The sequence below is a fragment of the Abramis brama genome (genome assembly GCF_963993115.1).
Source record: "Abramis brama genome assembly, chromosome: 22".
Classification (NCBI taxonomy): Eukaryota; Metazoa; Chordata; class Actinopteri; order Cypriniformes; family Leuciscidae; genus Abramis; species Abramis brama.
The window spans coordinates 28,386,858-28,399,833 of NC_139984.1; the positions used below are offsets into that span (position 1 = coordinate 28,386,858).

Below are 12,976 nucleotides of genomic sequence, written 5' to 3' on the forward strand. Positions count from 1 at the left end.
CATGCAAACATGACTTTCATATATTTATCCTATATATTTATAGTATTTCTACATGGCACTGTTAGCATCATATTATCATATTACAGTGATTTAAATCTGGATAATCAGATGGCTTGCCTTAGTTGTGGGCATATTTTATATATTTTCCAATGTTTCTTGTAAAAATGTATCAGAATACACAGCTGATTATGAGTGGCTGTCAATGGAGAAAAAATTAAAAATGTCACTCCCGTCTGCCATTGGACAGAGAGTCCCGCCCGCCAGAATTCGGGATGCTCAATAAGTGAGATACATTTTTTGTGTGTGTGTGTGTTGAACTTTTCAGGGAAATCAACTTAAGAATAAGTGCACTTTGCATGTTAAGAAGAATTTTAGCATAAAAAAAATTCACATCATCTTGAAGTCATAATCAAAAGATGCTTTTGAAGGTCTTACTCAGCAGGGAAGCTGTGTATATCCTATGTGAAACCGTGTTACATTTTTTCAGGATTCTTTGGTGAATAGAAAGAGAACGGCATTTATTTGAAATAGAAATCTTTTGTAAAATTATAAAAGTCTTTACTGTCACTTTATCCTCTACAGTAAAAGACCTGGGTGTTATACTAGATTGTAACCTGTCTTTTGAAAAACCTTAGAAACATTGCTAAGCTACGTAATATGCTATCAGTTTCTGATGCAGAAAAGTTAGTTCATGCATTCATGACCTCGAGACTAGATTACTGTAATGCTTTATTAGCCGGTTGTCCTGCATCCTCAATAAACAAGCTACAGTTAGTCCAAAATGCAGCCGCTAGAGTTCTTACTAGATCAAGAAAATATGATCATATAACACCGATTTTATCATCACTGCATTGATTACCTATAAAGTTCCGTATTAATTACAAGGTATTGCTACTGACTTATAAAGCCCTAAACGGCTTAGCTCCAGTCTATTTAACGGATCTTCTATCGCCCTGTAATCCATCGTGCTCTTTAAGATCAATAAATTCGAGGCTTTTGGTCATTCCTAGGATATCCAGATCAACCAAAGGAGGGAGAGCATTTTCACATTTGGCTCCGAAACTCTGGAATAGCCTTCCTGATACTGTTCGTTGCTCGGACTCGCTCTCCCAGTTTAAAACTAGATTAAAGACGCATCTTTTCGGCCAGGCATTCAAATAATATTTTTAATCTTACAGTTCAAACTACAATCCGGCCTCTAGTTCATAAATGCCAGAGGAGAACTGGCCCCCGACTGAGCCTGGGTTCTCCCAAGGTTTTTTTTTCTCCATTAGGTCACCTGATGGAGTTTTAGGACACCATTAGGTCACTTGATGGAGTTTTTCCGGTTCCTTGCCACTGTTGCCTTTGGCTTGCTCAGTTGGGGATATTTTGGGGATATTTAATTTTATTTTATCAATCAATAAATTCCACTAGAAACAAACCTTGTTGTATTATTTTTTTTTAATTTAATACTGTGAAGCTGCTTTGATACAATCTGTATTGTGAAAAGCGCTATACAAATATACTTGATTTGATTTGATTTTGCTCAATTTAATGCATCCTTGCTGAGTAAAATTATAAATTTCTTAAAAAACATTCTTACTGACCCCAAACTTTGAAATGGCCGTGTATTTTCTGAATATCACCTTTAAGAGCGTAATTGTGGGAGAATGATGGATGGATGAGGGAGATGGGAAGGAGGATTGAGGAAGAGAAATGTCTGGTAATTATAGTTCTTAAGTCTCGTTATGTTGGTGACAGGCTCCATCATGCTTTGGGGCTCTTAAGATCAATGGCTGGGACCTGACTCTAATGCTAACGAACGCCAGATCGTTAAATGTATGGGTGCAGAACACAGGAATTAATTATGCCATTTATGGCTTCAATTTATCAGCTCAGGGAGATATTTCTGATAGTTCGCACTCCTAGAGATGCTTAGCTCGAGGGGTCCTAAGTCAGTAGATCCAATTTGGACCCATGACAAGAACCGCATTGAATTCTCGGCCCAGTAGAGCAACAATTTAGAGGAAGAATCTTGAAGTTACTGCGGATTCTGCTGTGTTTTGGGCTTCACGGGGGGAAATGTGATTCAAAATCAGGTCTCATGTTAATCATAGAAAATGCTAGCTCATATAAAGAATTCGATGGCACGTAAAAAGGCCTTATAGCCGGTGTAGCGCTCATGAATACAAAGCAACCTCTGACAGTCAGAAACAATATTATCAGCTCAGAGGGACTGACACAATTCCCTATTGCTCAGCGAGCATTAACTGGAAACACTGACAAGGAAAAACATAGTTTGTCACAAGCTTTATTCATTTGTTCTGGCACTTCCATCTGAGGCTGTTGATTAATTCCTCTTAGTTACGCAAGTAAGGCTTTGTAAAAGAAAGTACTGTAGCTATAGTTCGACTTCAACATGGCTAAATACTTTTGTTATAGTAAAGCTTGAATATTTTGAAATTTTTGAAATGCAGTAAGGATTGAATATGGCGAAATATTTGATGTTGGAAAGCTTGAATACGGTTAAATAGGCTACTTAAAATGACGTAAAGCAAGAATGTGGTCAAATAATAAAGCCAGAATGTGATAAAATAGATGAGTAAAGTGGAAATACGGTAAAATACTGCAGTTATTGTTAAATATTTAAGATGTATTGCTGGTATGTGGTAAAGTGCTTGATGTGGTAAAATACTTGGGCTGCGTTTCCCGAAATCTTCTTAACGCTACGTCGTTCTTAAGTTACACCTTAAGCTGTACCTTATTGTTAATATATGTGTTTCCCTAAACGTTAAGTATACCTTCTGTAAGTCATACGTTCGGGAAGGTTGGTCTGGACCACTCTTAGCTTTACCTTATCACTGTTAACAGGTGGCCAACACTGCAAAAAAAAAAAACAAACGTCTTCACATTTCAGTATACGTATATAATTCTGAAGTGAATACACACAGTATTCAATTAGGCTATTTCAAGTGTTTTCATGCTCAGAATAAAATTGTAATTATACTGATTGTTGTTAGCTTTTTAATTATATTGCATCAGCTGGCAAACCATTAGGCAGTAAAGGCGTAGGAGTCTATTTAAAGGGAATGATTGTGAATGATTGCTCAATCTATGGCAGCGATACAGCGAATAGTTGTGCTAAATGAAAGACGGCGCCGTCCGCGGTGCGCTTTCAAAGGCCAGTGAAAGCATACGCAGTTAAGCCCTATTCAGACACTAATTGTTTCTCATGGGGTCGTACAGTATTTTCAACATTTACAGGGGTTAGTCGGTGATTTTAGTGCCGTCCGAATCCAGAATGTCAATGTTTTTCTCACCCAACCCGTGTATAAATCTATGGCCAAATTACCTAGGCTACTGTTTTTTGACGAACGCCAAGGTCGTGGGGTGATTTAACTGCTGTCCGAATCCACATCTCTTAAGTTTACAAGAAGAGATCACTTCAAACTTCACTGTTTAAATCCTTGATCACTGCCGAGCACCGTACATAAGATGTGTCTAAGTATCTAAGTGTATACACTTTTATTAGGCTACTGAAGTGCTGGAAAGTATTTACAAGAACAATATTTCATCACAGCTCCACCTCAGCCAACAAAAAGGAGAAAGAAGAAAGCACGTAAACATGTGTAATGGGCCGTTATTGTGGCAGCAATATATGATACAGTTTTAAAATATGTAGGCTAGGCTATATTTTTTATAATATCCCATTAATCCTAATAAATGCCATTTCCACTATTTCTGAAGTGAACTTCCTAAGGTATGGTTCAGGGAACACGCCTAGAAATGGTATTCATTTAGTTAAGTTATACCTTTAGAGTCTTCGTAGCACGCTAAGAGACAACGTAATCGGGAAACGCAGCCTTGATATGTGGTAAATCTTGAATATGGTAAAGTACTTAAAATATAGAAAAGCTAAAATATTGTAAAAATGCTTATAGTAGTAAAACTTGAATGCGATAGTGAAAAAGAAATATGGAAAATACTTACGATGGGGTAAAGCTTAATATAAAATATGATGTGGTATATCTGGATTATGGTAAAATACTTAAGATGTACTTGATGTAGTAAAACTGGAATATGGTAAAATGTTTGAAATAATAAATCTGAAATATAGTAAAATACTTAACATGTAAAGCTTGAATATGGTAAAATATATTTCAAATGTGATTGTTACGTAACATGCAAAACTGGATTATGGTAAATGTAATAAATCTGAAACAGTAAAATACTTGTAAAGCTGGAAGATGGTAAAATACTTGAGATGTAGCAAAGCAGAAATATTGTAATACAGAGATACATGGAGATGTGGTGAAGCTATAAATGGTAAAATATTATGGTAGGATAGCAAAGCTAACATATGCTAAGATGCTCAAGATGTAAGATGCAACATGATTGGAAATATTCTTGACATACAGTGTATTAAAGCAGAAATATGGTAAAATGCTTGATGTGTTAGAGCTAAATTGATGTAAAATGCTGGATTTAGTAGAGCTGGAATATGCTAATATGCTAAAATGCATCAGATGTAATGAAGCAAAAATATTGCAGGCCTAACACACAACCCCTTATTTCTCAGCATCAACTCAACACACAGTGACAAGGAAAAACACACGGATGAGTTTGTTCTGATCTTTATTTGTTTGTTTGCCATCACGTCCATCAAAGTCTGCTGATTAATTGGATTCTGTTGCATAAGTTTGGCCTTGGCGCTCCATTACAGCCATGTTCAGCCCACCCACTTCCACCTGTCTCTATCACTTTCCCCCGCGATACAGTTGCTGTCACCGTCGCTGATGTGTGGAAACAATATTGATCCACAGCCGGGGAGGCGGCGGCCTGAACAGACACTTTATTGCTTTCTATTAATGATGCGTTTCATGGCCGATGGTACAAGCTCTTACGAGGTGAACAAAGACCCAGGGCAAGAAGACTGTCACGGGGATTTGTACTGTACATATCGCACATGTTTTATTCAGTCTGGGCATGGGAGTTCTTCAGAATAAATTAAAGTTAATGTACTATGGGGTGTCATGGACTCTAGTGTGAATGCTGCGGCTCGGTGCAAAAGGTTTTCTCGTCTCGGACATTGCAGAGTTTCTGCTAAATGGCAATTCACTGCGATCGAAAACCAATCTTAGTCAAGGTCTAATGCGCTTGTCCTGCACCAGGTTCTGTCTTTATATTCTTCCTGAGAAGAATCTGTAAAAAGGTTTTGAGTTGAGCTCGAGACATGACTGTCCTAAATCAGAAAATCTATAATGTAAGAATCATTATTATTATTATTGCTTATACTTAGGGTTAGTCACTTGAACAAACCCCTAACCGTGCACTACTGGTCCAATATTGGGGTACATTTTTTTTTTTGTTGAAAAAATAAAAAATTCATTAAAAACAGTAATATTGTGAAATATTATTACAGTTTTAAAAGAACTGTTTTCTAATTTAGTATATTTTAAAATATATATTATTTCTTTGATCAAAGCTGAATTTTCAGCATCATTACTCCAGTCTTCAGTGTCACATGATCCTTCAGAAATCATTCTAATGATGATTTGATGCTCAAGAAACATTTATTATTTTGAACAATGTTACGGAGCCCTGCACATGGACAAATATATATATCGTTCCACAAATTTAAAATTTCTTCTCATGTTTTAGTAAATCATGTGCACAATATAATAATTTGTTCCCTCGATTTAACTAAAAGGGAACAAATTATTAAATCGTGCGCACGATTTAGTAAAATGAGGTAATGAATTAATTATATCATGTGCACAATTTACCTGAAACATGAAAACGAATTAGTAAAATGTGCTGATGTTTTGGTAAGTTGTGGGAACAAATTGTTAATTTGTGGCCACGATATTTTTTTCCTGCATGTCATGTGTAGGGCTCTGTAGTCCACAGTTTTTGCTGCTTAATATTTTTCTGGAAACTGTGAAACACTACCATTCAAAACTTTATGGATTGAAAAAATACTTTCATTCAGCAAGGGCACATTAAATTGATCAAAAGTGACAGTAAAAGCATTTATAATGTTGCAGAATATTTCTATTTTTAAATAAATGCTTTTTTTTCTATTCATCAAAGAATTTTGAAAAAAAATCACTGGTTCCACAAAAAACTGAAGCAGCACAACTGTTCAACATTGATAATAGTAATAAATGTTTAATGAGCACCAAATCAGCAATATATATATAAATATTTTGCACAGACAAGCACCACACATTTTATTCAGTAAATGTTCAAATCTAGTTTTTTCAAAGTTTCCTCTCTTGACTTTTCTATGGGTAGCTCCCGGTTGTAAAGAAACACAATTACAAAATGTCACTTCTGTGCTAACATCGAGGTTCACAAGTCACACAACTCTGATAATTGAAAGTTTGGATGTAGCCTGAGTCTCAGCTTTCAAACCATAGCCTGAGCTCAGAGACAGTCCAGATTGTGAAAGCTGACATTTGTGGTTTCCGTCTGAATCATTGATCAGAGATTACTTCCACCGCCGTGGTCTCCTGAGAGACGTGCCGAGTTCAACATGACCGTATTGTTTTTCTGAGACACGCTAAAGCAAGGCATTTGAAGATGGATTTAGCCTCTTTTCTTTTCTTTCCTTTTTTTTGGTTTTGTAATGAGACTCATTAGACAATCAGAGAAAAGGGAAAAATAACGGCTCTTAAATTTTGATCCAGTGCCATGGCCATATGATTACATTTGCTGAAAGTGTGCTCTTATCTTCTGTCTCGCAGGAAACCCGAGTTGTTGGATGTGTAAATGTGTGAGGAAGAGCTACAGGGTTGACTGGTTCAGGACATGGCCATTTCTCTCCTGCTTTTAATCTGTTTATGGAAAGCTGTCTGAATGTTAAGACAGCAGCAGGATTTGAGAGAAAGAGAAAAAAATTACAATTGCCAACACGGGTAAAATACATTAGATGCAGTAAAGCTAGAATAGATGTATATGTTAAAAAGTGCCCTTAATGTGTACCTGTAGTGTATTTCAAATCTTAAATTTATATATTAATAAAATTGCAGATAATATGATATTAATGAAATCAAAGGCCAGTTGAGAGTAGGCCTACTTAAAGAGAGTTCAATTTCATGACTATGATGTTTCTTTACACACTTTTAAGACGTTAACTTTGTAATAATGTCAATGTGTTTTTTTACTTTAAAGTACATTTTAAATCACTGTTGTATAAACCTTCTGTTGTGCAATTATTTTGATGTGTTGATGACGAAAGCACATGTAAAGTATTTTAGCTAGTGTGTTATTTGATATTACATTGAAAGTTAATATATTGTAAATGTACTAAATTGCTGCTTCTTCATTAGAAATGTCTGGTATTTTTAAATACATGACATGCACGTTTCAGTAGAAATGACATTTAAAATATGTATTAGAGTTTACCATAAATGCTAACTATATTTCAAAGATAATAGAAATAAATATGAAATTGCATTATAATACATTTTCATTTCATTTAAATTTACGTGCAATTAAGAGCCTGTTTACACAACAACGTTTTCAACTAAAAACGTAACACTTTGTATGCGTTTTTGCCGTGCGTTTACACAACACCGGCGTTTTGAGTGCCTGAAAACGCTAACTTTTGAAAACAGGTTTCAAAGTGCAAGTTTTTGAAAACGGTCTTTGTGTAATCAACAAAAACTCAAATCTCTGAAGACTAGGGCTGCACGATATTGAAGAAAAATGCGATATGCGATAACTCATTAAATAATGCGATATGCAATACGATAATGCTTAAAAAGTGTGTAAAGTAAACTTAAATTATCTATTATATAACCTACATATGTGTTTCACATTCTTTTTGTGACAAGAAAACATCCCTACAGCTTCTGAAAGTGAACAGCAGTGTTTTACTGTAGCATAAGAAGTGTTATTTTAACATCAGTGTAAACAACGGGGTTTAGGGTTTCAGGTAGGCCTACATCAGGTTTATTTAACAATAGAAACTGAATAATCAAATGTAAAAATAAGCACTGCTTAGTTATCACTGTATGAATTAAATAAAGGCTATACTGATTCTTATTAAAGCTACAAAAGTTATTCAGCCAAGAGCAGTGAGTGATTTTCTCTTGTCTTTTGTTCATGATCCCAGTTATTGCAAGCTGTTGCGATATGCATATTGCGATATATACATTTGCGATATTTCGATAATTTCGAATATATTTGATTTAGAGTAAAAAAAGAATATATTGTGCAGCCCTAGTGAAGACGATGACATCATGCACATGCGTATTACGTGTTCAGTCTTAGTGTTTCATCGCCATCTAATGGCCTGGCGGCAGAATACAGCGTTTTTAATCGTTTTCGCGGATCCGTGTGAATGGGGATCGTTTTGACAAAGAACTCAAAGGAAAATCTTGTCCGTTTTAAGCATATCGTTATCTTGTAAACGTTCCCATAAGTGTGTGAAAAAATGACATTACATTTGCACTTAAGAGTATTCTTTTAGAGAATTTTTTTCTGTAGTAAGTGTTCTTTTTAAAAGTATGCTAAAGTGCACTTCTTATTCACAAGGGTGGTAAAGCTAGAATATTCAGTTGTAGTCAAAGACAGCTGCTGTACAGCTTGATTATTATAAAATACTTGAGTCAGTTTTACGCTTTGATATTTTAAAAGGACAGTTAGTGACAAATAGCCTTGTATAAAGATAGTCGGTATTGCTTGTTGAAATAGTCGAGCTGTAGTGCAGTTTAGAGCCTCCATGTGCCTCTAAAAATGTGCCGCATAAAAGTGAATGAGGACATGGTTTGGTGCCAGAATTTGAAATGGTTGAGTGTTAATGTGGATGGAAATAACCTCGTCCGGACAGTTAGAAACAGCCCTGTAAAATGCACAATCATGCAATTCAACACGTTTTCATGAACCAAGTGATTGACTGTTTCAAAGTGCTTAGCCACCTAAAAAGCAAGCCAGTAATTACATTTCACAAGCATAAAGTTTGTGAGATGGCCAAGGGCAGTTTAAGGAATGTTGCAATATTGGTTTTTGCTTATAAAAACTGCTGCATAAAAGATGCATGATTGTAATTTAGTTTGGACATGTTTAGACTAGAGAAGCTGTCTGCTTTTTTCCTTTTTCCTTTTAATAGCATGGCATATCCTTAAATCAAGTATTGGATATCAAGTATTGGATATTATAAAAAATTATAACAAATAATGAATCACATTTGTCAATCACATATTTTCTCAATTTGAATGCTCTAAAAGACTTTAAAAAATCCTCAACTCAACCTCATTTTGGGGAAGTAATGGAAACTAACCGCTCAGCTTCTGTATTTATTGTGTGCTTTGAAAGGCTTCTTTGGAGCAGTCCCAGATTTTAAGAGATTGAAAGTTTTATGAACCTTGGCTAGTCATGCACATTTCTGTACCCATGATGATCCTGCAGAGAACTAAAACTGTCACCTAATTGAAACTGTGCTAGTTTTACAGTAATCCCAACAGCAAATCCCAATTAACTTTACTCGTGATCAGCACTGATTCTCATCCTCTTATCTCTTTGAACAGGTTTGCCCAATCAAACCCAAACCATGGGAATTGCCCTCTGTGTTTAACCCGACCCAAAGAGAGAAATGTAATCCACAAAAACGGATAAGATGCTAAATGACCACTGAGCCTCATGAAGAATAAGGGAATTGGGAAGAGGAGATGAATGAAGCTGCCGCCCACTCAGCGAGACAGAGCGTGAGTGAAGGTCGATCTTATTGTTCTTCCCCCCGTGGCAAACATTGTGACTAATAACGAAGTGAGGCAAGATGAGTGGCAGAATCTGGGCTGCGTTGCTCTTTCTGTGCATGTGCTTGGAGCTCGGGGAAAGTAGTGCCCGTCTGAGAAAATGGAAAAGTGAGGAGCATTTGCAAACTGCAAGGAAAGACAGTCGGGTAGAGAGTCTAGACGTGGAGGAAGGGCAAAGTGAGATGTCGTTTGCCAGCAAAGCAGAAACACCAAGCTTGACATTAGCAAATAAAAATGAGGATAATTTGCCAAAAAGCAACAAAGACGCTATCGACTCTGTATCAGGATTGAATCACACACAGATTGAAGAAATTGCAAAAACTGGATTTGAAATCACATTGACTCCAGTTTTGTTGTCTGATGCAAGTGTGAACACAGATTCTACTCCACATATTCTGAATAAATTTGATCCCAGTTCCAAAGATATCCCAAAAAAATATCTTGACCAGAACTCCAAAATATCTCCAGATCGCTTTGTTCCCGCTGATCTAACTCCTGCAGTAGAGGAAACTGAAACTGAACCTGGGGGAAAAGGACCTGACAGATCTACTCTATCAGACGCCAGCGTGATCCGGCTGAAGCCTCCTTCTGGGTTAAAAAACAGCAGACAGGAAGTGCAAACTATAATGATTGGCAGCCAAGAAGCAGAGAGCAGTGGTGATTTCCACAGGACCTTTACTGGACCAAATCTGGATGCGATGCCCCCACAATCCCGGAGCCGGAGAAGCTGGATATGGAACCAGTTTTTTGTGATAGAGGAATATAGTGGACCAGAACCGGTGCTGATTGGACGGGTAAGGTGAACATTTGATTGTTATGCTTGCATGAACTTAATTTTTGATGAAACGGTGTTTGCAACTAATTTTACTTCTTCAATGCAACATATTGAGTGAAACATGGTATTCAATGTGAAAAATAAAAGCGCTTGGTGGCATAAGCCAAAGAGAAAAGTCTTTTCATAAGAGGTTTAGGTAGAAATTGTGATAGGAAGTATTACAAATGCATAGTTCACTCAAAATTTTAATTTCTGGACATCCTTATGTTGTTCCAAGCCTAAGAAGATATTTTGAAAAATTTATTTTATTGTCCAAACGTGTTTTCAAAGAAAATTGTGGCCAGTGCATGTAGGTTTTGGGAACGACTCGACGGTTGGTAAATGATGACACAATTCTCATCCCTTTAAGGTTCTGTCGATATTTTTCAAGACGTTTTAATTTTGCAAACATGATAACACCATCCTTGTTGCTAAGCAGGTCGATTTGGGAGGTTCTTTTATAAATAAATCAAGGCAATTGCAGAGTTTGTTAAACGCAGGATTTTGACAGTAATTATTAGATGTCACCAGAAAAAAAAACTGCAAAACGCAATTACATGCTCAGTGGTCACATTTAGTAACACATGCACAGACACACATGCACTGAAAAACACAGATGCTCGCACACGCTCTGCGGTAATGAGCTTCGCTGTATAGGTCGCATTAGCTGCGATTCACTCTGAGTAAGTTTGCCAGTTGCTTATACAGAACACAAGGCTTTAAAGAGCCTGGCGCTAAACCAACACGAGATCAAGAGAGCGCACCTCATAAATGTTGCATCCGCTTCTCTGCCTGACACTGTATCCTAGTAAATGTTTATCCGATGGGCCAGGACACGCTGTTGTCACTGTTGTTGTTCATCACGGTGCAACCGTTCACCTGTGTACGATCCAGAGAACTGCATTGTGGATCAGTTCTAGCTGAACGGAGGGCAGCTGTCTCAGAGAACAAACTGAAGTTGACCATTCCACTGCTAAGAGTCGAGACACAAGCACTGACTTTGTTGGATGAACTAGGATTTTTCCAATTGGATCTGTAAAAGTTTTGTAAATTAAGACTCTTATTCAGCAAGTGACAGTAAAGGCATTTATAATGTTACAAAAGATTTCTATTTCAAACGAAGGCTGTTTCTGTTCACAAGAGATTTCTGAGGGGAAAATTTCCACAAACATATTAAGCATTATTATTATTATCTACAATTTTTATTAATGGTATTGTACATATCATCAGTTGTGTGAGTTTGCCGCTATCTGTTTTGTCCAATCTATACAAGCTGTGCAGAGAATAACACACTTCACCTCTGAGAGATTCATCATACCCATCACTGCCTTTGCTCTACAAACACAAAGAGGCCACTTAGGTCCATTTACAGTATTCTTCAAGAGTAGTCAGAGATGCATATTAGAAGCATCTATTCAGTATTTTATTTTCCCAAGGACCTCTAGGTCTGTATTTATTATTGAGAAGTTGAGTGTGCACATTTGTGCAAGCATGTGTTTAGGTATTTATGTGATGTGTGCATTTTGCCTCCTTTGAACCCATTAGTGGAGGAATCACGCATAGGACTCGAGAGAAGTGCGTGTGGTGTATCTGAAAGAGCAAATTTGGACACAAAATCAAAAAGAGGAAAAATCGGATAGATCAAGGAGAAGAGTGTACAATGAAAGAAAACGAGAAGCGGGGAGGGGCTTTTCTTGCTGGGAAACTCATCAGAGATCATTTCCCAAATTTCATTCTTTTTTTTCCTGTCTCTAAATTTGTTTTGTTTTTTACGGATTGGATTCATTTAATTCCCACAGTGAAACATCTTGGTGTACAGATGACTGCAGTAGAGCAATTAAAGCACAAATCCGAGTGCAGATGATTAGGAGATTTATATAACAGATTTGAGAGGAGGTGGAAAAAAAACAGAAAAATGGGATGCGGAAATACATATTGAGGATAAAGATGGTGTCTCAAATCACATGCTTCTGCTGTTCTAGAGATTCTCTATTCTGCCCTACAAACTGAGGAAAAATGGCTTTATTTGATTATGCAGCATTACCTTGTTAACAATTTATTAAGTTCCTGTATTTGTAAGGCAGTCGCACACCAGATATGGTAGGCGGATGACATATAGATACAGTACATTAAAATTAAGGATGTGGTTAAGGATGTAAAGACTAGGCTATTTTGTAGAATTTGCATAATAAACATACTTTCTCATCTTTTGCACAGTTGCATCTTTTTATCCTTTTAAACTCGTCATCACTGTTCATTTTTTACGAAGAGCAAAAACAAATGTTTTTGTCTGTTCAGTGATTTGCTACACGTGCTAATTTATATACTATTATAGTATTTATTCATATTTTAAAAGAGCTCTTTTTAAATTTAGTTTGTTTTAGTCATTTTTATTAGTTTAATTAGTTATTAATTT

The 12,976-nt window shown here is 36.5% G+C and overlaps 1 protein-coding gene across 1 annotated transcript in view; it reads left to right on the forward strand.

The window, feature by feature from the left end:
• The window catches only part of cdh24a (cadherin 24, type 2a), an 80,110-nt gene that overhangs the window by 7,247 nt on the left and 59,887 nt on the right, over positions 1-12,976 (forward strand). The window contains exon 2 of the mRNA XM_084098960.1: positions 9,519-10,540. Within this exon, the coding sequence (XP_083955086.1) occupies positions 9,767-10,540 (774 nt within the window). The 5' untranslated portion in view covers positions 9,519-9,766. The remainder of the gene's footprint in view (positions 1-9,518; positions 10,541-12,976) is intronic.